The sequence below is a fragment of the Odocoileus virginianus genome, chromosome 9, assembly GCF_023699985.2.
Source record: "Odocoileus virginianus isolate 20LAN1187 ecotype Illinois chromosome 9, Ovbor_1.2, whole genome shotgun sequence".
NCBI classification, from domain to species: domain Eukaryota; kingdom Metazoa; phylum Chordata; class Mammalia; order Artiodactyla; family Cervidae; genus Odocoileus; species Odocoileus virginianus.
In genome coordinates this window covers 949,197-974,820 of record NC_069682.1, presented here as the reverse complement: position 1 = coordinate 974,820, position 25,624 = coordinate 949,197, and the positions used below count along the sequence as shown (strand labels likewise).

Genomic DNA, 25,624 nt, shown 5'->3' with positions numbered 1-25,624 from the left:
AATGTTAATGAAATTTAAACCAAAGAATCCCATCATATACAGATGAACATGTGCCACTTAATATACAGCTTAATTGAGGAACACCATTAATAGCATCAAATATCTTAAATCTGATGAACAATGATTAAACATGCTCTATCTGGAGAAAAGACTCCCTACTGAATGTGCTGAATACTTACGAGTCCACATGGTTCTCAAATGAAAGTAGAATTGGAAAAGGTGAAGTCTTAAATGCACATTCAGCAATGGCTTCGATCACTTCCTAAAAATGAGAACATATATATTCAATAGGCCAGAAGTTTAATGTGTCTATTCTTTTAAGTTAAACCCTTTAATACCATTGTCTTTTTAATTCATAGAATTGTATCAAATGGCCTAAAATGGCTAGAGGGGATTTGCAGGCTCCTGAATTGTAAATTTTATTACTCTTCTCTTAGTAAGGTAAAAGAAAGAAAACTGGATTTGGGTGGAGGGGAGTCATAATTGTGAAGGGGAATGGTTCTCCTCTTTGGTAATTACATTTATTTTTTTTAAATAATGAAAGAAATCTAATCTCATTATAAGAATTTTGGACAAAGAGAAGACAAAATTTTTCATCCATAAATTCATCTGTTGAATAAAATCACTGGCCAGCATTTTGTTACATTTATTTCTACATTTGTTTCTCATGTATTTGCATAACTTAGTAAATATTTTATTTGTATTTTTAATATTGTTATGAGATATAATTAGTCCAAGGTATACAGCTGAAAATTTTTAATATTCACACTTTGCAGTCATCTCCCCAACCTAAGTTGAGACATCTTAATCACCCCCCACAAAGCTATGTCCCCATTAGCAGTCACTCTACATTTCTCCAACCCCATCCCACACACTCAGACACAGGCAACCACTAATCCATGTTCTGTCCCCATAGATTCACCTACTCCTAATATTTCAAATAAGTGAATCATACAACATGTGGCCTTTTATGTCTGGCCTCTTTCATTGAGTCTACTTTCAGGGTTCATCCATTCTGTAATATGTGTCAGTACTTAATTTTTCAATCTATTTTTTTTTAATGTATAGGCCACAGCTTTAATATCTCTATACAATTTTAGGGAGTGGCAGTATCATAATTTATTTAACCACTATTCAATTGTTGGACAGACATATTTTAAGAGCTATCATTCAAATAATTCTCCAAAGAACCTCTTCATTTTCTCCCTTAAAGTTTTAATTATTTTTAAAGAATGAATTCTAAGAAGGGGAATAATTAAATTAAAAATAGGAATATTTTCCCAGTCTTCTGTGTTTCTCCAAATTACTTTTCATCTTAGACTGCCTAGAATAATAGACCATATTTCAATGCATAGTCACCAACTTTGGACATTAGTTTTTCAAAATGTTTTCCTTATTGTGCTGGTATTAAAGGATGGATATCATTTATTTTTAATTATATCACTGTCAATACTCTTGTGGCTTTGCATTCTTTTTTTTTTTAAATTTTGTTTGCATTTATTCTTTACATCTTTTCCTTCTAAGTAGGAATTTTTACTCTGATTCCTTATGCCTGAGGCCTTTCCATTATCTTCTCTACCTTCCTTGAAGAATTCATAGCTTGCTTTCTATCCATGCCAGAAAGCTCTTTCTCTGGCTGCAGAGTATAAATAAGGCTTTCTAATTCTGGACTGCATTTGCATATATCCTCTAAGAAGGAATTGACTGCATGGAGCAAAAGAATCATTCACTGTTTCTTAAGAGTGAATTCACAGATTGCCTTTCATATATTATTTTAGTTGATACCATCAAAAATAAGTGTGCTATAAATAGCAAGCAATGGTCAGATTTTAAACTCTTTTATTTGATTTATTTGAGGGTAGGCTTTGGATTCACACAGGCTTGTATTTGAATCCTTCTTCTTAGCCTTACAAGCTATGTGACCTTGAGAAAAATCACTTAATACCTCTGTACATTTAGTTTGCTGGCCTGCAAAGTGGGAGTAATAAGCCTCATTCCACAAGCTTGTTGTGAGGATGCAGAGAGAGGAGGTAAATGACGTAGCTCATGTTGGGCAGATAGTCTCAAGGTAACAAGGTTACTCACCTTGCTGATGCCTCCCTGTCCATTCACCCTAAACCCAACTAATACAAACACAGCTGCCATTAGGTGAGTGTTTACATTCCAGACAAAGATCTTATCTTATGCCATAAACATTCCCTAAGGAAAATACTATACATCATCTCACAGATTATAAAATGAAAACTCAGAGATATTAACCAATATGCCCAAGGTCACAGAGAAGAGAGTCCAAGAACCCCAGGAAAGTCTATCTGACTCTAGAGTTTGTGCTCTTAACTATTTTGCTAATTCCCATGCAGCTAATGACCTTAGCCACCTAAGATCAAAGGCCTCGAAAGCACAGCACTAGTCACAACAGCTAAGACATGGAAGAAACCTAACTGTCTGTTGACAGATGAATGGATAAAGAAGATGTGGTATATATATATATACAATGGAATATTACTCAGCCATAAAAAGAACAAAATAATGCCTTTTGCAGCAACATGGATGCAACTAGAGGCTATCATACTGAGTAAAACAGAAAAAGACAAATACCATATGATATCACTTATATATGAAGTCTAAAATATGGCACAAATGAACCTATCTATGAAACTGAAGCAGACTCACTGACATAGAGATGAAACTTGTGGTTGCCCAAACAGAGAAGAGAGAGAGAGAGGGGTGGATTGAGAATTTGGGGTTGGTAGATGCAAACTATTACTTATAGAATGGATAAACAACAAGATCCTACTGTATAGCACAGGAACTAATATCTAATCTCCATTATGCCATAATGGAAAAGAATATAAAAAAAGAATGTATGTATGTATATTACTGAGTCATATTGTATGGCAGAGATTGGCAAAACACTGTAAATCAACTATACTTCAATTTAAGAAAAAGAATTGCAAATAGGTATCATAAGGGAAGTGGGTAGCAAATATGGGGTAAAAGGGGATAGACTTTGTTTATTTCCTACATTTGGCGCTGTTTTATTGGCTACAGGCAAAGCATATTAGAGCCATGCTTGATTCCTCTTTCTATCACATCTTTTAATTCATCTGTAATCCTGTCCAAATGTATATTTAGAATATAACAAAATATTAGCACCTCCACCTCTATCATCCTGGTCAAAAAACTTGTAATAACTGCTAGGGTAGATTTTGTCATCATCCCCACATATTCACTCCCCTTCCTGTGATATCTGTTGACAGTGGGCATGGCCTTGTGTCTTGTTTTGGTTGCTGAAATGCGTCTGAAAATGACACAGGGTTTTGTTGAACAGGGTCTTAAAGAGCCATCTTGGCTTTTGCCATTTTCCTTTTCTGATTGCAATGAGCCTAGTGATATTTCAGATTGGAGCTGCTTTTTCTGTATGGATTACAGGTAATATAGCAAGGAGAGATAAGAAAGCCTTCTTCAGTGATCAATGCAAAGAAATAGAGGAAAACAACAGAATGGGGAAGATTAGAGATCTCTTCAAGAAAATTAGAGATATCAAGGGAACATTTCATAAAAAGATGGGCACAATAAAGGACAGAAATGGGATGGACCTAACAGAAGCAGAAGATATTAAGAAGAGGTGGCAAAAATACACAGAAGAACTATACAAAAAAGATCTTCATGACCCATATAACCATGATGGTGTGATCACTCACCTAGATCCAGACATCCTGGAGTGCAAAGTCAAGTGGGCCTTAGGAAGTATCACTATGAACAAAGCTAGTGGAGGTGATGGAATTTCTGTGGAGCTATTTCAAGTCCTAAAAGATGATGCTGTGAAAGTGCTGCACTCACTATGCCAGCAAATTTGGAAAACTCAGCAGTGGCCACAGGACTGGAAAAGGTCAGTTTTCATTCCAATCCCAAAGAAAGGAAATGCCAAAGAATGTTCAAACTACTGCACAATTGCACTCATCTCACATGCTAGCAAAGTAATGCTCAAAATTCCCCAAGCCAGGCTTCGAAGAACTGAAGAGCCTCCTGATGAGAGTGAAAGAGGAGAGTGAAAAATTTGGCTTAAAATGCAGCATTCAGAAAACTAAGATCATGGCATCTGGTCCAATCACTTCATGGAAAATAGATGGGGAAACAATGGAAACAGTGAGAGGCTTTATTTTTTGGGCTCCAAAATCACTGTAGATGGTGGCTGCCAGCATGAAATGAAAAGACACTTGCTCCTTGGAAGAAAAGCTATGATCAATCTAGATAGCATGTGAAAAAGCAGAGACATTATTACTTTGCCAACAAAGTTCCATCTAGTCAAAGCTGTGGTTTTTCCAGTAGTCATATATGGATGTGACAGTTGGATTATAAAGAAATCTGACTGCCAAGAATGGATGCTTTTGAACTGCAGTGTTGGAGAAGACTCTTGAGAGTCCCTTGGACTGCAATGAGATGCAACCAGTCCATCCTAAAGGAGATCAGTCCTGAGTGTTCATTGGAAGGACTGATGCTGAAGCTGAAACTCCAGTACTTTGGCCACCTGATGCGAAGAACTGACTCACTAGAAAAGACTATGATGCTGGGAAAGATTGAAGGTGGGAGGAGAAGGGGACGACAGAGGATGAAATGGTTGGATGGCATCACTGACTCGATGTACATGAGTCTGAGCAAGTTCTGGGAGTTGGTGATGGACAGGAAAGCCTGGAGTGTTGCAGTCCCTGGGGTTGCAGAGTCGGACACGACTGAGCAACTGAACTGAACTGAATTCCAGATCTGCCTATCACCATTTAGGCCAATGAGAGGCCTGAAGGTGAGTGAAAACCCAAGGGCCTATCTCTCTGTGTTAGACCAGTGAAGTGCCCATGTCTTTTCTGGGCCCACTCTCACACACATTTGTAGAGAGTCCGTGTCCCCACCTGTCTTTCTTGTTCTCTGAGTGGCGTTCTCTCTAGTTCCACAGTAGAGATTCTGGTGTGCCCTGAAATGTTGCTGAATTCTAGGTTTCCTAGACCTTGACTCATTTATTCTGGGAAAGTGAAAGTGTTAGTCACTCAGTCGTGTCCAACTCTTCACGACCGCCTGAACTGTAGCCCACCAGGCTCTTCTGTTCATGGAATTCTCCATGCAGGAATACTGGAGTGGGTAGCCATTCCCTTCTCCAAGTGATCTTTCCCATACAAGGATTCATCCTGCATTGGGGGTGGATTCTTTACCATCTGACCCACTAGGCAAGCCCCTCATGTATCCTGCCTCCCACTTTCCTGACCCTGATATTGTACACATTTGGTCTTTGCATTTGACTGAGGGCCCATGTTCACATTGAAGCCTCCAAACTCACCAGTTACCCCCTTCTCAGCTCCCACTGGGCCTCTTACCAAGACTGGGCTGTGTTTCATTTACCACGTGGTGTGGCCTTCTGGCCTTTTCCTAGAGGTGAAATGGAGGCCGAACGTTGTGTTTGGGCACTCCCCACATCTTCTATCATGACAGTTCTACAAATGACTTCATTCAATGCCCACCTTCACCCTGACTTAATAACGTGTTGCATATTTAATACTGCTACTATTTAAAAGTGTGGCTTTAAAAGTTTCAATTATAATGTCAGTAGCTAACATTTATAGAGTACTCACTATGTACCATGCATCATTCTAAGCCATGTTGTATATTAAGTAGGGTCACTGAATTCTTCCCTGGTGGCTCAGTTGGTAAAGAATCCACCTGCAGTGTGGGAGACCTGGGTTCGATCCCTGGTTTAGGAAGATCCCCTGGAGGAGGGCATGGCAACCCACTCCAGTATTCTGGCCTGGAGAATCCCCATGGACAGAGAAGCCTGGCGGGCTGCAGTCTATGGGGTTGCAGAGTCAGACGCGACTGAACGACTAAGCACAGCACACCTCTGGGAGGTGAGCACTGTTATCACCCCCACATGCTCCTGAGAAAGGGGCTGGATCTGTAAGAGCTTCCTGTGTAGTGCAGGCAGGCAGTGCCGGAACCCCAGCCAGCAGCTCCAGAACTGCACTCTGAACCTCAACAGTCTCCTTGCTTTCTTCCTCCCAGCCTCGCCCTCCTCCCTCTCCCCATCTCCACCAGAACTCTAGCCTTGAAAACCTTCTTGAACCTTTAAACATTTACTGAATTTCATCTTACAACTTTACTAGTTGTTGTTCAATCATTAACTTGTGTCTGACTCTTCTTGTAACCTCATGGACTGTAGCCTGATCGGCTCCTCTGTCCATGGGATTTTCCTTCTGGGAGTGGGTTGCCATTTCTTTCTCCAGGGGTCTTCTTGACCCAGGGATCGAACCTGCATTTCCTGCATGGCAGAAGGATTCTTCATCCCTGAGTCACCTGGGAAACCCTAACAATCTGACTTGAGAGAACTTAAAAAAAAAGTTCCCTTGGAGGGCTTTTGGTTTTTCATAGCTTTGGAATACTTTGCATGGAGCACTTGATTGCTGAGGATGAGACCAGTCATAATTTTTAAGTTTGGTTCTTTCACATAAGCTGTCCTTAGTAGACCATGGGCCTGAAAGTACCTTACTGCTTGATTGCCGCTTATTAAGCCAAAATCATTTTTTTCTTAGGTCTAATACTGGATCCAATAATCTATACACTATATGGCTCAATTACTAACTTCCAGTGGGAAAAACTGCCCTTGAAGTCCTTTATCCTTGACAGAAAATAGCAGGGTGTATTTGGATATCCATTTTATGTGAGCATTTATGTATCAGTTAAATTGCATCCTAAATTATTATTACTTCTCTCAGAGAATGATGCTTTATTTCCAGAAATGCTCCATTTAACCACATACTGAAATGTAATATATTTTCATTATATACTTTATCACTCGGCTCTGTTTTCCGTCTTATGTAATTGCTGGTTACAGAGGAGCTGTCTGGGGTGGGGCGGTGGGGGGGCGCAGCTTGGGGGTGGAGGAGGCGGTGGGCGCCCAGTGTGGGAGGAAGGAGCCCGCACGGGAGCAGAAAGAATGCAGACCAAATGGCGAATTACCATGCCGTGACCACTGGAGAGACTAAGGCAGTGGGGCAAAGACACCAGCGGGCAGATATATGGGGTGTGTAATAAATATCCAGAGTGCAAAATAAAAAGTCCTCCACAAAGAGGCTGAATTACAGCATGTCCACTTTCCCAGAACACACCTTTTTATTCTGGCCCAACAATAAATAGGTGGTAAATGCCAATAGGAACTTTTGCTGTGGGGATATATCATAGACCTCACAAAGCTTTCCAGATCACATAGACTGAAAGCAGATAAACTGTGTGACATAAAAGTGATAGACTTTTGCACTTGGTTTATTTTGCTGCTGCAATACACACTGTGGCTATAGAATATAGTCTAATTACACTATGCAAATCAGACCCAAATATACAGGCTAGCCCAGACAGGAAACATTGAGAGAATTTTTTCACCACCTATCAACATATGGAATTTTACAGCAAAAATGGAGAAAGACAAAATTCATCTACCTGATGAACAGAGGCAAGAAAGACTAAAAATGAAGTCTCCACTATAATTTGTCTATTTGCTTGGGGATGGAAATAAAGTGACAAAGTGCTAGTTGTTCAGTTATGTCTGATTCTTTGAGACCTCATGGACTGTAGCCCACCAAGCTCCTCAGCCCATGGGATTCTCCAGGCCTGAATACTGGAGTGGTTAGCTTTTCCCTTCAGGGGATCTTCCCAAACCAGGGATCGAACCCAGGTCTCCCACTCTGAAAGCAGATTCCTTACAGTCTGAGCCATCAGGGATAGAAAAAGTGGCAAAATTCTGTAAAGCAATTAACCTTCAATAAAAATAAATTAATTAAAAAAATTTTTGTTGTTCAGTTGCTCAGTCATGTCCGACTCTGTGACCCCACTGCAGCATGCCAGGCTTCCCTTCACCAACACTTATTATATGCCAGTTCTTTTAAAAAAATTTTCAAGATTTTTTTTATGGACCATTTTAAAAGTCTTTATTGAATTTATTACAATATTGCTTCTATTCATGTTTTGGTGTTTTGGCCATGAGCATGTGGTCTCTTAGCTATCCAACCAGGGATAGAATCCACACCCCCTGCATTGGAAGGTGAAGTCTCAACCACTGGACTCCAGGGAAGGCCCTTTGCCAGATTCTTTTTAAAGTGCTTGGGACAGATTAGAAAACAAAACAAAGATCCCTATTTTTATGGTGCTCAGTGCTATTAGAAGGACACAGCTAATGCTGCTAATGGTAAAAAATCTGCCTGCCCATGCAGGTAATATAAGAGACACAGGTTCGATCCCTGGGGCAGGAGGATCCCCTGGGGAAGGAAATGGCAACATACTCCAGTATTCTGGCCTGGAAAATTCCAAGGACAGAGGAGCCTGGTGGGCTACAGTCCATGGGTCACAAAGAGTTGGACATGACTGAGTGAACACACACAACACACACAGCCAATAAAGAAGAAACTCAATAAATAATTGAGTAAATAAAGCAGAGTGTTAGAAGGTGCCACTTGGTAAATGGAAGGAATAAAGTGATGGGGAGCAGACCAGGAAGGTGGGAGTGGGTGTGATGGCTGATCACAGTATTAAATAGGTCCCAGGAGGCCTCCTTGAGAAGGTGGCATTTGAGAAAGGCTTCAAGGAGTTGCCTGGTGGCTCAGATGGCGAAGAATCTGTTTGTAATGCAAGAAACCCAGGTTTGATCCCTGGGTCAGGAAAATCCCCTGGAGGAGGGAATGGCAACCCACTCCAGTATCCTTGCCTGGAGAATTCCAAGGACAGAGGAGCTTGGCAGGCTGTAGTCCATGGAGTCGCAAAGAGTCGGACATGACTGAGTGACTAACACTTTCAAGGAGTTAAGAGGTGAGCCATGCAGATAACTGGGGGAAGGCCATCTCAGCCAGAGGCTGTGAGGTGCCCCTGCCTCACTTGGTCAGGGAATGGCACAGAGCCCATGGAGCTGTGGCCCAGGGAGTCATGGCCAGGGGCGCTGCAGGTGAGAGAGAGAATGGGGCCGGGGCCCCGTTTTCCCTTCTTCCTTTATGAAAAAGTCACTGCACACAGTGGGTTCTGGAAAAGCAGGCTGCATGCTGATAACCAGGCAGAGCACAGCTGGGACTTGGGTGAGGCAGATGAGGTGCCTAAGTGCAAAACTTAAAGAGATGTTTAATTTCAGGTGCCACCTCTGCATTTACACACCAGTGAGAACAGACACCTCCAGAAGTTTTGCATGTAAGACACTTCACTCACCTCCCTCTAGTCCTAATCCTGATGCAGAGAATTCCTGCTTTGTTTCTACAAACAGGCTGGCCCCACCCACCACCACCACCAGACACTCTCCCACATCTCTGACAGAATTATCTATCCTGCAAACACACAATGGCAGGAAGCAGAGCTGTGCCAACCAACCGCCAGGATGACGAGTTTCCTGCTCATTTTTGGCTGCACCTCACCCTCAACTGCAGTAGGCAGAGAGAGGAAGCAGAATTCTGAGCTAGATTTGGTTTTTTAGTCTCTAAATCTGTCAACAAGTGTGTGCATGTGGTTGAAAAGTGCTTCTGGAGCCCAGGAGTAGATGCTCACCAGCCCGTGACTCTGGGATCACAAACGTGATTGAAGGACCACTTGTAAGGTCGAGTGAACAGGGAAAGTCATTCTAAGCTGACTTGATGGCTGAGGCAAGAAGCAGGAGCTTCCCATGAAATAAATATGCCTTAGAATGTGCTTGGTGTTTATATCCCCCCTATAGTCCCCCTTACCCCTAAAGGAACTCTAACAACCTTGAGGATTATAAATGTTTAAGAAGATACAATTGCTCCTCATATGGACTCATGAGGGGATGGTGGGCAGGGCTGTGAGTGGCCCTCCTGGCAGTGGATATGTGCATAAAAGATGCTTACTCCTTGGAAGGAAAGTTATGACCAACCTAGATAGCATATTAAAAAGCAGAGACATTACTTTGCCAACAAAGGTCCATCTGGTCAAGGCTATGGTTTTTCCAGTGGTCATGTATGGATGTGAGAGTTGGACTGTGAAGAAAGCTGAGCGCCAAACAATTGATGCTTTTGAACTGTGGTGTTGGAGAAGACTCTTGAGAGTCCCTTGGACTGCAAGGAGATCCAACCAGTCCATCCTAAAGGAGATCAGTCCTGGGTGTTCATTGGAAGGACTGATGCTGAAGCTGAAACTCCAATACTTTGGCCACCTCATGCGAAGAGTTGACTCATTGGAAAAGACCCTGATGCTGGGAGGGATTGGGGGCAGGAGGAGAAGGGGATGACAGAGGATGAGATGGCTGGATAGCATCACCGACTCGATGCACATGAGTTTGAGTAAACTCCGGGAGTTGGTGATGGACAGGGAGGCCTGGCATGCTGCGATTCATGGGGACACCACTGAGCGACTGAACTGACCTGACCTGAACTGAACCTAAGTTTCAGAATACTTTGGCCACCGGATGTGAAAAACTGACTCATTGAAAAAGACCCTGATGCTGGGAAAGATTGCAGGCAGGAGAAGGGGACAACAGAGGATGAGATAGTTGGATGGCATCACCAACTAAATGGACATGAGTTTAAACAAGCTCCAGGAGTTAGTGATGCACAGGAAAGCTTGGTGTGCTGCAGTCCATGGGGTTGCAAAGAATCGGACACAACTGAGCAACTGAACTGAACTGAAGCTTCAAAAATCATGAAAAGTCAATTTCACAACATAGTAAATACATTTTAAGGTGTAAATATTCCTTCTGAACATTTTATTTTTTTGCTGTCAAGTAAAATATCAAGAAATTCATTTGTCTAAACTGAATCCTGGTTGTCCCTTGAAAATCTCGGTTATTTTTGCTGCCCTCTCAAATGATAGATGTTCATTTTATCACATCCCAACTGTTTCAGGGCTAAAAGCTGGGTATTGGAAATTTTTTGCTTCCAATGCTACTCCTGTGGAGAAGGAAATGGCAACCCACTCCAGTATTCTTGCCTGGAGAATCCCATGGACAGAGAAGCCTGGTGGGCTATAGTCCATGGGTTCCAAAGAGTCAGACATAGCTGAAGTGACTTACCACAGCACATTCTTTATATATGTTGTATTTCACAATGATGAAATACAATTTAAAAAACAAAGAATGTGCTAAATAGGCAAATAAATTGATATTTCTTTTTGTAAGACAGCTTCCTTAGATGCTGGTGATCAGTTCACCTGATGCCAATCACTCATGTAAAAACTGCTAAGTTTTTAGCCTCAGAAATGGCAAATATGATTACTTTAAATTATTTAAAATAAACCTATGGACTTAACTGTGACCCTTATACTGCTAAACCTGCTAAAGCAGGTTTTACCCAAAAAGGGGGTCAGGTCTCACTAGCTTCTTCTCTTAGTAATCTTCATTCACTCTACCTTGAAGGATATTTCTGTGGTCATGGTGAACCCATGGGTGATGACTGGCTCCTCTTCTGCAGTTCGTCCCTTCCAGCAGTCCAGCTCCACACAGCGACAGCCAGACAGGAGCACTTGGCGATACATCTCAACAGAGGAATTTCCAGCCAGCTGGCCAGCTGTAAAATGTCAACAAAATGAACCTCAGACTCTCACAAAGTGAGGAACACACTGATGGTCTCCTAGAAGAGATCTTCAGCAATGGGAAAACAAAGAGTTCAAGACCTTGAGTAGTTCTCAGCCTTTCTTCTGTCTTAACAAACCAGAAGGTAGTAACATAACCCCAAATGGAAATATGGCCCTCTAGCAGTGGTTTGGAGAAGAGAGACTAGAAGGATATGTAACAATAACAGCAACTCACGTTTACTAACTGTTAACCATGTGCCAGTTATAATTCTTTGAACTTTATATATATTACTATAAATAATTCAATTCATATTCATATATATAATTCAATTCATTGAATCTTCACAAAAATCTGCCTAGTGTAACTCTGTTTGTTATTAAATGCCTATTTTCAAATAATAAAAATGGCATAGAACATTTTATTTGTCCAAGTTCCTAAAGCTGGTAAGTGGAAGATCAGGATTATAACTTCAAAACTCAGTCTTGTCATTCTGACCCTCTCTATGAAGAAGTATTGTTAACAGGCTATTGTGTTATACAAGTCAAACCTTCTGTCATTTTTGTCCAAGGCACAAACACTTAACATAGCTAAACATTATCTTTGGAAAATGGAAATAACTTTGTAGAAATAAACTTAAATTTGGCAAATGAAGTGTAAAATTTGTACTCTAATAATTATGAGACTGTTTAACAAAATTAAACAAGATCTAGTTAAATGGAAAGACATCCCATGTTCAAGGAGCAGAAGACTTAAAATTGTTATGGTGGCACTACTTCTCAAGTTGATTTACAAATTCAACTCCCATAAAAATCATATCTGTCTTTTTTGTACAAATTGATCCCAAAATTCATATGGAAATTTAAAGGACCCAGAATAGCAAAAATGATTGTGAAAAATAAGGACAAAGTTGGAAGACTTCCCAGCTTCAAACTTAACAACAAACTCCAGTGATCAAGGCAGAGTGGTACTGGCATAAGATTAGACACATAGGTCAATGGAATAAAATTGAGACTCCAGAGATGAGCCCTCACAATTATGTTAAACTGACTGACATCTAGGGTTCTAAAACAATTCACTGCAGAAAATCATCTTTTTAAGTAGTGGTGCTAGGACAGCTGAATTGCCATATGGAAAATAGTGAAGCTGGATTCCTATTACATCATATACCGAAGACACACACACACACACACACACAATCAATCAATCAGGCTCCTAACTGTATGGGCTAAAATTATAAAACTCTAAACAGAGACTATAGAGGTAAATTATTGTGACTTAGATTAGGCAATTGTTTCATAGATATGACACCAAAAGTACAAATAACAAAGAAAGAAAATAGACAAAATTTACCAAAATTAAAAACCCTTGGGAGCAGAACTGAAATTCTCTAGTAAAATGATATGAATTGTAGTCAACAAGCACTTGAGAAATCTGTGGGCAGGAGTAGAAGCCAAACTATTTCTGTTTCACTTAAGAAGTCAATGGCAGGTTGTAATTTCTTGATAAATTATTTATGTATTTATGATTGCACCTTGCAGATTGCAGGATCTTGGTTCCCTGACCAGGCCTTGAACTCAGTTCAAGGCAGTTACAGCTCCAAGTCCTGACCACTGGATTGCCAGGAAATTTCCTTGATAATTTTTTTAAAAGATTAATAATAAGTTTTGAAACAAGCCCACTACCATCAACACACAAATGGAAGTTTTTGGCTTTCCACATTAAAGATTTTCTGTGAGCTATATTCTGTAAGCCTCCATTTTTTCAGCAGTCATTTAAAACTGATATATCAATGAAGACTGTCAAAATGATTTTGAAATGGACAAGATCTGCTCAGTGGAGACACACAGGACACAGAAAATGGGATTAAACCTATTGGCTTAATTTTAGTTTTATATGCATCTCACAGCATCCAGTATCAGCATAGCAACAGGGTGACATTTTTTGGTTCTCTAGAGCCCTAGTAAATGCATGGAAAGGCTGATTAAGTACGTTTGCAAAATCACTTTTCTTTACTGGAAAAAATAGGGCATTTTAAATACACAAATATTTGCAAAAGCAGAAATGCTGACAAAATAAGCTAGAAAGTTTCTGATGCTAGATAATTAATTTGCCATTTATAATAACCTCAAAGTTTGTTGTAATAAAGGTCTTTGCTGCATAAATGAAAAAGGGAGAGTGGGAGTGAAGGAGAAATGATGGTCATTTATATGTTATTCTTAAGGGAGGGTTACTTTAGCTAAGGAAATTTATGACCAACCTAGACAGCATATTAAAAAGCAGAGACATTACTTTGCCAACAAAGGTCTGTCTAGTCCAGGCTATGGTTTTTGCAGTGGTCATGTATGGATGTGAGAGTTGGACTGTGAAGAAAGCTGAGCACCAAAAAATTGATGTTTTTGAATTATGGTGTTGGAGAAGACTCTTGAGAGTCCCTTGGACTGCAAGGAGATCCAAGCTGTCCATCCTAAAGGAGATCAGTCCTGGGTGTTCATTGGAAGGACTGATGCTGAAGCTGAAGCTCCAGTACTTTGGCCACCTCATGAGAAGAGTTGACTCATTGGAAAAGACCCTGATGCTGGGAGGGATTGGGGGCAGGAGGAGAAGGGGATGACAGAGGATGAGATGGCTGGATGGCATTACCGACTCGATGGGCATGGGTTTGGGTAGACTCTGGGAGTTGGTGATGGACAGAGAGGCCTGGCGAGTTGCAATTCATGGGGTCGCAAAGAGTCGGACACGACTGAGCAACTGAACTGAACTGAACTGAACTTCAGCTAAAGAAGCAAAGAATTCAAATAATTAATCAGGTTAACTCATTAAAAATGCTAGGCCCTGCAGACAATTGCACAGCTATTCAAGAGTAGAGCAGATTTTCTTGTGTACTACCTAGGATATTAAGTATATTACTGACTATGTGCAGTAATTGCACACTAGATAATGTGCAATTTCATTAATATTTTGTTAAGTGTTACTAACTTCGGTAAGGAAGCTGTTGGTAGGAAACAACCTTTAGAAGAATGACATAGCCCAAGGACATGACATAAACTGATTAGAACCAGTAAACATCCAAGATGGTAAACAAGTCCACTTCCACTCTACCTCAAACCTCAGCGTACACTCATTGTAACACATCAAGTTAAATGACACATCCACAGGCACCATGACAGCTCCAAGTAGTTGTTCAGTCACTCAGTCATGTCCAACTACTTGTGACCCCATGGACTGCAGCACACCAGGTTTTTTTGTCCTTCACCATCTCCCGGAGTTTGCTCAAACTCATCTCCTTTGAGTTGGTGATGCCATCTAACCATCTTGTCCTCTGTGGTCGCCTTCTCATCCACTCTTCCATCTTTCCCAGCATCAGTGTTTTTTCCAATGAGTCAGCTCCTTATATCAGGTGGTCAAAGTATTGGAGTTTCAGCATGAGTCCTTCCAATGAATATCCAAGATTGATTTACTTTAGGATCTCCTTGCAGTCCAAGGGACTCTCAAAAGAGTCTTCTCCAACACCATAGTTCAAAAGCATCAATTCTTTGGCATTCAGCCTTATTTATGGTCCAACTCTCACATTCATACGTGACTACTTGAAAAATCATATCTTGAACTATACAGACCTTTGTTGGAAAAGTTATGTCTCTGCTTTATTTATTCATTTATTTTTGACTGTGTGGTTCTTCGATGCTGTATGTTGGCTTTCCTTAGTTGTGGTGAGGGGGACTACTCTCTAGTTGTGATGCACAGCCTTCACATTGGTTGTCTTGTTGCTGAGCATGGGCTCTAGAGAATGAGTTTGGTAGTTGGGGCTTGGTTGCTCCATGGCATGTGGGATCCTCCTGGACCAAGGATCAAACCCATGTCCCCTGCATTGGCAGGCCAATTCTTAACCATTGGACCACCAGGGAAGTCCATGTGTCTAGGTTTGTCATAGCTTTTCTTCCAAGGAGCAAGTGTCTTTTCATTTCATGGCTGCAGTAACCATCCACAGTAATTTTGGAGCCAAAGAAAATAAAGTCTCTCACTGTTTCCATTGTTTCCCCCATCCATTTGCCATGAAGTTATGAGACCAGATGCCATGATCTTTTTTTTTTTTTTTTTATAACTGAGATTTTATTGGTTGTTTTGAGGATCACTACACAGACATTTCAATTTGTACACAATTCTCACATACGTACCAGAAATCTAAAATATCATGTAGTTGTGATTCTTAACAGTTATTCCAGTGACTTTCCAGCTTAAAGTTTGGAGCAAACTTTCCTTATCAGGATATCAAGTACCAGTATCTTCAAATATTGATATGTTGTTACATCATAAGTCCCACTGATTCACAATTTAATATCATATACACTACATACCCAAACTGTCAATCTTTCACAGCACATTAACCAAGTTACTAGGAAAACTGGACTACCACGACCAAAGATGTTATAGTATAGTGCACAAAATTCTGACCAGGAGAGCCAAGATCAAAAAGTGGTTTGCTGTAGGAAATAATTCTACCAAAACAATATGGGAAGAGAAGTAATTTAAAGTGTTCAGGACATTAAATGCACAACTGACTCCAAACTGCCATTTAGTATGCTTTTGTATTATAGGATATAAAAGCTACCCCCCATCTATGGAATGTTAAGCTGACACCCAAGACAATCAAAGCCTCCCATATCCAATATCCCACTATTTTCTGGTTGTACCAAAAAATAAACAACCAGCAAATGATTTCACCTCTTAAAAAAAAGCATTTACACTTAAAAAATGGGATGAGGTGGGATTCCCTCCTTTTTAAAAATGTTTCTAGAGCTACTAAAAAACTTGCATTTACAAAATAGTTGATAAAAATATTCCTCTGGATTGTACAAGAAGGGAAACAGGGACCACTGACAGGACTGAGCGTGTGGTTATTAATCAGACTTGGCTTCTTTCTCTTCTGCTTCATCAGAGGCTGGGCTCTCCTCGTTTTTAGTCTCTCCATTTTCTGCAGGCAAGTCTTCTTTAGTCTCTTGGTTGGCTACTTCCGCCTGTTTTCCCTTTGCTCCTCTTTTCCCTTTTGTCTGCACTTTTTTGTCTGAAGATTTATCCTTTCCCGCCGCCTTTTTTGGCTTCGTTTCCACTTTTGCAGGAGCCGGTTTAGCTGACAACCTCGCCGATCTCCTCTTGGGCTCCTCCTTCGCCGCACCCTCGGCGGAGCTGACCTTCCTCTTGGGCATCGTGGCGGCGGGGCGGGCGAGAGCCGAGTGCCTGAGGGCCGCGCCGCGCCGAGAGCCTTCGCGAAGCTGAGTGGCCTGACCGCTGCCTCTCCTCCCGCCGCCCGAGCTGCTGGGACCCGCGGCGGGGGTGGTGGGAGAACCGGATGGAACTGGATTGGGAGCCCGCCCCCTCCTCCCCCCGCGTCCCCCGGCCGCGGGCTCCCCCTCCCCTCCGGCCGGGCCGCCCCCCGCCCTAGCCCCCGCCCATTGGCTGCGGGGTCCACCGCTCCGCGGCCCGCACCCCGAATAGGTGAGGCCGGCCGTCACTCGACCACTGTGCCCCGCCCCCGCTCTCGGCGCCCCCACCCGTCCGCCGTCTCGCGGGGCCCCAGACCCAGGCGAGGGGGCGGGGCCCCACAGGCCGCTCTCGCCTCACGGTAGTTTGTTTGAAGCCGAGCCGCAAAGTGCCGATCTTTTTTTTTTTTGAATGTTGAGTTTTAAGCCAGGTTTTTCACTCTCTTCTTTCACTTTCATTAAGAGGCTCTTTAGTTCCTTTTCCCTTTCTGCCATAGGCATGTTGTCATCTGCATATTTGATGTTGTTGATATTTCTCTCCACAATCTTGATTCCAGCTTGTGCTTCATCCAGCCTGGCATTTTGCATGATATAATCCAAGGCCAACCATCAAAGACAAAAAATTGGGCAGTGGCCCAATTTCTGGAAATCTCTGCCCTTTCTCCCAAATAGTTGGAATAATCTTACCACTCATTCGCCCATGAAATTACCCAGCCCACAAAAATTAACCATACTACATTTTAGGGCTGCTCTTGCCTTCTGAGATGGTCTACACTCTGTCTGTGGAGTGTAATTCTCTCTAAATAAGTCCACTTCTTACCTATCACTTTGTCTCTCACTGAATACTTTCTACAGTGAGACATCAAGAACCAGAACTTCATTAAGTCTTGAGACCAGGTGTGTGATCTCAGTTAAAAGACTGTGGGTTCAAATTCTAATCTGAGTTGCATGGTTTTACACTGAAGGTATATATTAATTAACCCACAGCAGATTGTTTGTCATAAAATATTCAAAATGTTTCCAAAACAGTTTTTTTTTTTTGGATTTTCTTGCTGCATATATATTTTTTATCATTCAAACAGAAGGGATTTGATATACTTCTTGAACGTTGATCAGTTAATATTTTGAAAGACATGGTAAGGCAAGGAGTTGAGTGTGTGAGATGGAAAGATTCTGAAAAGAAAAACAAATCGAAACAAAGAAAGGGAAGGGGGGTGCTTGTATATGTGTTTTCTTGTGTGTGAGTGTGTGTGTGTCTGTGTGGTGTTTCCTGTTCAATATCTAAGACTCCCAAAATTTCTCTACAGTAATTTGGTTAATTCTCAAAATGAACAATCTGTATTAGAAATGGAAATCTCTCAAAAAAGGCATTAAAAACCATACATTTATCCATAATTGTCTTATTGCTTGGAATGCATATTTGGTTCTCTGTGTTTTCCTTCATTTATGGAGCTTTTTTCCAAATATATGAATTATTACTGATATTCTCCACTACTCCATTTCTGCTTAAAGCCTCAAAGCTGGTTTATTGTTCTTCTCTAAAATTTCTAACTCCTCATTGTTATATTCCATCCACTCATTATATTTTCATTTGACTAGATCCAATAAATAGACCTCTGGAGCCAGGGGATTGCTGTGGGTTGGGATTAATGATATGTCATGAGTCACTCAACCCTTACTGTTTCTGAAACTAGCATCTGACATCATCTCTGCCTGGCTGTGAACACATTTTGGAGTACATTCCAAGCCCATGATTGAATTTTGGAGCTGAAACTCTATCTCAGATTAATTTATAATACTGCCCAGAGTCATAGCTCTGTAACTTCTTACTTGACTGCATTTCAGGCAGCTGGTTCCATTCACTTGAGCTTTGTCTCAGACTATCCAAGGCATCCATAGATGGAAGAGACCAGAAAATTGAAAATGACAATTTCTCCATTAACGCAGTCTTCTGAAAAATTTCTCCTCTTGTGGACTATGATGATTGATTACCTATATTTGTATTACTATTATTTATTGTCTTCTCTTCAACTTCAGGGAAAGAAGGTTATAGAATGTGATGCATTTGTTAATTCAGTGGCTTTCTTCAATAAACACTCTCTCCTTAAAAAAATGGAGGTGGGACCATTTCTCCTTGCTTTAAATTCTGTGAAACCAACAGCTACAATTGAGAAAACTATTCAAAATACAGAGGATGTGTTGTTCATCCTGACCATCTCTAGGACCATTGGTTTGATCTGATCTCTCTCTTCCATATTATCTGTCTGCCAACTTATACTTAAATTGAAGCATAATTGATTTATCATGCCATGTTAATGGTACAGCAAAGTGATTCAGTTATACACACACACACACACACACACACACACAAAGTGTGTGTATATACTTTTTAAAATTCTTTTCCATTATGGTTTATCACCATGAAGCTCTTTTGAAATAGATCCAATTGCCATGGATGGCTTAGGCAAGTGGGAAAACAACTTTAGGCGTATGCCTTATTGATTATAGGAGCCTCACCACTAGGGTCTATGCACATTCTCAAACATTCTCCATGGGAGGCAAATACTGGTGGCTTAGGATACAAAAATGACACAAGATATCTTCCTTACCCTTTCCATTTAGGCAGGGAGGTAAGTATGTATAAAGAAAGGAGAACGTTCTTATGTGTCAGGGAACTCAAACCCTCACCCCACTATCACACTTATGGTTGTCATTTCTTTCTCTTTCCTTGCCAACGGAATAGTCTGTTTAGGTTCTGATAAGCTTTAGGGTCTCCTTCCCAGGTCTGGGGTAAATCTTATTTCTTCTCAGCCAGTCACAGTCATTCTGTGGCCCCTGCTAAAGCTATTTGTAAGTCATTGCTATATGGTGTAACTCTGGTCTGCATCCAATAGGGAATAAAGGAAAGTCTACTGGGTGGGGTGTGGGGAACCTCACTCACACAAAGGGCCACAAGACAGAGATGTCCCTGGGCCACACATGGAGCTTATTTCTTAGGAGGCAATGCCCAGGGTGCCCAGCCATATTGAAACTGTAAGAGGAGCAAAAAGATGGAAAGCATCTGGGTCTCTTATGACACCAACAATCCTGGATTTAATCAACCCTCAATCACTCTGCTTCTGGACTTCTTGTTGTATGACGTAATAAATTCCTTAATGTTTAAACCACTGAGTAATAGTTTCCTTTTATGTAACCAGGTGGCACCAGTAGGAAAGAGCCCACCTGCCAGTGCAGGAGACATAAGAGACCTGGGTTCCATCCCTGGGTTGGGAAGACCCCCTGGAGGAGGGCATGGCAACCCACTCCAGTGATGTTGGCTGGAGAATCCCATGGGATGGACAGGTGAGCCTCGGCCCATCAGGTCATGAAGAGTCAGACATGACTGAAGCGACTTGGCACATATGCACACACTCAGAAACCAAAACATACTGGCTGTTTCAACTTCCTTTCATTTTCTAAATGAAGAAGTTAAAGTTTAGAAGAGTTCATTTACTTACAGACAAAATTAAACTTGCTCTGTTTATTTGCTAAGCTCAACTCTTTACATTCTACCACCCAACTTTCATTGGTCTGTGTGCTAACTAAAAATTGGCACTTGTCATCTGCCTCTACAAGAATTAGGTTACTAGTCACTGTAGACTTTCAATATACACTGAAAGGAGTTCAGGGTGGAGATGACTCTATGCTCTGGGAAAAACCTGGCAGAACTGGTCTTCAGATAGTTAGATATCTTCAGGAGAAGATCTTATGAACCCAATTGTTGCATCTTCTCATCCCTAGAAAAGCACTAAAATGTCTAACAGTGACATCAGCTCCTTGTGACTAGCAGCAACCCTCTGTCAAAGCCTCCGTAAGCCTCTGACCACACATACCCCTCTTCCCTAAAATTATAAATAATACTATCTTCCCTCTCTCTTTGGAGCAATTTCTCAGAGCTATCTGAAATGTTGTTTCCCAGGCCATCATCCTGATTTTGCCCCCAATAAAACTTAATTCACAACTTCCATCTTGTACATTTTTTCAATGGACGTATGTGTTCTTTAAACAAAAAATAAATTATGAAAGGTTGCATATGCCAAGGACTAAATGAATAGAAGAGATGAAGAGAGGGAGTGACAGTAAGCTAGGGTTGGTAGTGACTGACAACCAACCGAGGTTGGAATGACTGATCCTGACAAGAGTGAAACTACCTTAAAGGGTATAGGTATATTTTTAGAGCTTTTCTGCAGTCAAGAACATACATCTTAGGAGTTGAATAATCAGATAGTTTAATTCATTAGAGTGACAGATAAAACCTCCAGTGTAATGCTTTATTTCCCAAGCTGAATAAATATGTTAATTATTCAGAGATAATGTCACTTTGCTTTTCCTGAGTATATGGAGCCATTATCTCCCACAAGCTGGAATCAAGATTACTGAGAGAAATATCAATAACCTCAGATATGCAGATGATACCAGTCTAATGGTAGAAAGTGAAGAGAACTAAAGAGTCTCTTGATGAGGGTGAAAGAGGACAGTGAAAAAGTTGGCTTGAAATTCAACATTCCAAAAATTAAGTTCATGGCATCTGGCCCCATTACCTTATGGCAAATAGATGGGGATAAAGTGGAAACAGTGACAGATTTCATTTTCTTGGGCTTCAAAATTACTGTGCACAGTGACTGCAGCCATGAAATGAAAAGATGCTTGCTTCTTGGAAGTAAAGTTATGATTAATATAGACAGTTTATTAAAAAGCAGAGACATCATGTTGCCAACAAAGGTTCATATAGTCAAAGCTATAGTTCTTCCAGTAGTCATGTATGGATGTGAGAGCTGGATCATAAAGAAGGTTGAGCATGAAAAAATTGATGCTTTTGAATTGTGGCGCTGGTGAAGACTCAAGAGTCCCTTGGACTGCAAGGAGATCCAACCAGTCAATCCTAAAGGAAATCAACCCTGAATATTCATTGAAAGGACTGATGCTGAAGCTGAAGCTCCAATACTTTGGTCAACTGAGCAAAGAGCTGACTCACTGAAAAGGACTCTGATACTGGGAAAGATTGAGGGCAGGAGGAGAGGGGGGCGACAGGATGAGATGATTGGATGGCATCATCGACTCAAAGGACATGAGTTCGAGCAAACTCAGGGTGATAGTGAAGGACAAGGAAGTCTTGGGTGCTGCAGCCCACGGGGTCTCAAAAAGTCAGATATGACTTAGCAACTGAACAACAACATCTCCCAAACTGTTTGGAGTATGGAAAGATTTACTTAGAGCTGAAAAATTTTAGGTTGAAATGAATGGACACTGTTCAGTCCTGAGACAGTCTTGTTTTGAATCATAAGGGTAGATTCCTCAAGGAAAAACAATAATTTAAACCATAGTCACTACCTGATGCACTGCCAAGTCTATCCAAAACCCTAGAAAATGACCATTGTAATTAAAAGTCTACTTATTCTGTGCGTGTATTTCTCTCAGTGATCCGATTTTATTTTTCCTTCTGGGTGCCTTGATAGTCAACAAAGGGGCAATAATGAGCAGGGAAATAGACATAATAATAATAATAATAATAATAATAATGCACTGCTAAATGGATTGGTTTTTATACTGTATATTTAATTTTTACAGTCCTTTTAAATGCTCAAAAGAAAACATTCAAAATATTGAAATTCTCCTTTGAACTTAGACTGGCATTTCTCAGGAAATACTTCAAGGAGATAAGTTCTTAAAATGCTCCAAGGAAATAAGTAGTGTGGTCATGACTGGGGCGGGGAGGATTGATCTTAACCTTAGTGAGAGTGTCTCTGTAAGTCTTTTTTCCAGTATTTGAAACATTCTGCAGTAGGTGCCAATCTTTCTTTGTGCCTAGCATTTTAAAGGCTCATTTGAATAGAAAAACTTTTCTTTTTCCACCAAATATAGCTTCTATGAAATAATGTTGCTATAGAAAATGTTTCTACTTGTTCTGGAATTGCTTGTAAAGTATAAAATCTAACTCATTTTCTAGATACTAACATTTAACTGGATTCTATGATGTTATTAAAATTTTATAATATTCATGATTGGTTTTGGAAGTTTGAATTTCTATATTACAGATGTTCATATTTACCCAAAGATCTCTGAAAGATGAGTTCTACATGAGGTTTATCTATATTTAAAACAAGGACACTAATAATATCATATGAATATCATACAAAGTAAAACCAAATTTTACCTCGAAAGAGAATTTCAGTGAAAATCTCAAGATCCTATATTAGAATTTATATGTCGCTTTTAAAATTAACAATATGGAATTCTCCTTAATTCCCCAGCAGGAAAATAAGAAAGTTTGACTGGTATTGGGACAAAGTAATGTTTTAAGCATGGAAATTTACATAATGCAAACTTTGATATGACAATACATGGCTCTGAAAAGTGAAGAAGATAAGTTTAAAAATAACCTTAAAGATCAGAACATGATCTAACATAGGTAACAGTTTTAAAAATTGAATGTTTAAAAATACCTGAATTTTAATACTACTAGAAATTTAAAAGTTGGGGAGAGTTGATATACTTGGTTAGAAATCATGTATATAAGATGGTGGTGATATGAAATCATTGTTCAGAAATTTGGAGATAGCTATTGGAGTTCTTTCTTCAATGAAAAATAGTGAACCCTTCACTTTTTTAGTAGATGACTCACTTTCTGAAAACTATTGGCCATTAATATGCTAACATCCCAAACCCAACTGACACAAAAGAGCCAAGTTCTCTACCTTATATGTACTTAAACAAGGTAATCAGAGGGAGGGCAAGTGAAGAAATTAATTGGATTAAAAATACTTAGCAAAAAGCAATTAAAAAAACAGAGCTGCTGAGAAAAATTTAACACTATTTTGTAGTTTTATTATTTGCATTGATAACAAACAACTTTCTTACTGTTATTATTGTGTTGCCAGTAAAGCAAATGAGTGATTATACATAATTTGCAAGGTATCAAGACTGATAAAGGAAGCACGGCTATAGAATCAAGAATTTAAATTGGAAGGAATAGAAATCATTAAGTGAACTCTTGTGTCTTCACAAGAAAACAAAAAGTCTCTTTTCTTGCTTTGTTCAATGAAACAACATTCCATAGCACAGGGTTCAAATTGTTGTTACTCATACACACATTTTTCACACTAAAAGCAACAAGGGCTCATTGAGGGAAAAGTCTGATTTCATGCATGGTGCAGGAAGGAACAAGGTGAGTCTGCAAGATCTCTATGTGCCAGAAAATAAGGACATTTTCAAAGATCAATGGGTCATGTTAAGAAGAGAGAGCAGCCAACATAAAAAATGTTCCCACTGACCACAGCTGAGACAATATGACATCAAAAGGAGAATAGAGGCTGTGGTTGAGTGAATCTACATAAGCTCCGAAAGCTTTAAGTCCATAATGATACATATATATACACACACACACACCCAGTCAAACTTGAGACTCAATTGTTTTGGTACCATTGTCTCTTTTATTATATGGTAAATAATATAGATACTAATCACAGAAGGAAATGGCAACCCACTCCAGTACTCTTGCCTGGAGAATCCCAGGGATGGAGGAGCTTGGTGGGCTGCCCTCTATGGGGTCGCACAGAGTCGGACACAACTGAAGTGACTTAGCAGCAGCAGCAGCAAAGATACTAATGGATGTAAATATATTCATTTTTGGACTTAAAAGGAGCTATTTGTAAAATTACTGCATATTGTGACTTCTAGATGAAACAACATCTAGAATTCACCTGAACATACATTTTTATGAGTTTTGTGGTCCTAAGTATATGATGAATGCAAGATTCAATCATGTGTCCAAGTCTTCACAGTTACATTTCTTAGTATCCTATTAAGTCAAAGATCTAGACTCTTAACTTGAGCTTCCATGAAAGTGAAAGTCAGTCAGTTGCGTCGGACTCTTTGTGATTCCATGGACTATAGCGTCCATGGAATTCTCTAGGCCACAATTCTGGAGTGGGTAGAGCCTTTCCCTTCTCCAGGGGATCTTCCCAACCCAGGGACTGAACCCAGGTCTCCTACATTGTAGGTGGATTCTTTACTATCTGAGCCACCAGGGAAGCCCAAGAATACTGAGGTGGGCAGCCTCTCCCTTCTCCAGGGGATCTTCCCGGCCCAGGAATCAAACCAGGGTCTCCTGCATTGCAGGCCAATTCTTCAGCTTCTATAGACCTCCTCAGACTTAGATGAGAAAAATGATCACATCTTCAACTCAAACCACCATGTGCAATTTAACATTCTCTTCAGTTATGAATGTAGGTCACAAATCACTGTAGTATTAGTGGGACTGTGACTTTGTAACTACTAGAAATCACAGACATTTTCATGTCATATTTCAACTGTTACAAATACTACATGACTTATTTATGAGTCTTAAAAATTATGTTAATAAAATATATATGATTTAAATTATGTTATTAAAATATACACAGTTGTATCACAAATTTTTTTTAATATTTGATAAAAATATTTCAATGGAGTTTATTTCCTCTTTAATTTTACATACATTATTTTATGCATTCAACATCCTTAGAAGGGTTCATAGGCTTCACCAGAATGCCATATACATCAATGGCACCAAACAAGATTAAGGATCTCTGAGAGGGAAAAAAATCCTTTACAAAGTCTTAACAATTTGAGTGGGAGCTGTGAAACTTTTATAATAAGCCTAGGAAACTGAATTCAAGAAAGTGGGCTAAGTGGAGACTCTCTTCTTGAAGCTATGAAACTTGTAGTAATTTTAAAAGAAGACTAAAAATATTCTAACATTCCTCCCATTGAGGGCTGTGGTCTACACCCCCTACCTCGAAACTGGGTAGGG

General features: G+C 40.2%; 2 protein-coding genes across 3 annotated transcripts in view; both read right to left on the bottom strand.

The window, feature by feature from the left end:
* The window catches only part of PLCB1 (phospholipase C beta 1), an 824,470-nt gene that overhangs the window by 175,294 nt on the left and 623,552 nt on the right, over nucleotides 1-25,624 (bottom strand). For both annotated transcript variants that reach the window (XM_070471868.1, XM_070471869.1), the window contains exons 11-12: nucleotides 11,374-11,531; nucleotides 180-262 (exon numbers count right to left, since the gene is read on the bottom strand). In XM_070471868.1, coding sequence (XP_070327969.1) covers nucleotides 180-262; nucleotides 11,374-11,531 — 241 coding nt within the window. The remainder of the gene's footprint in view (nucleotides 1-179; nucleotides 263-11,373; nucleotides 11,532-25,624) is intronic.
* LOC139036534 (non-histone chromosomal protein HMG-14) lies at nucleotides 16,104-16,898 on the bottom strand. Its single transcript, XM_070471867.1, has one exon. It carries the CDS (start codon nucleotides 16,738-16,740, stop codon nucleotides 16,435-16,437), a length of 306 nt encoding a protein of 101 aa, XP_070327968.1. The 5' UTR covers nucleotides 16,741-16,898; the 3' UTR covers nucleotides 16,104-16,434.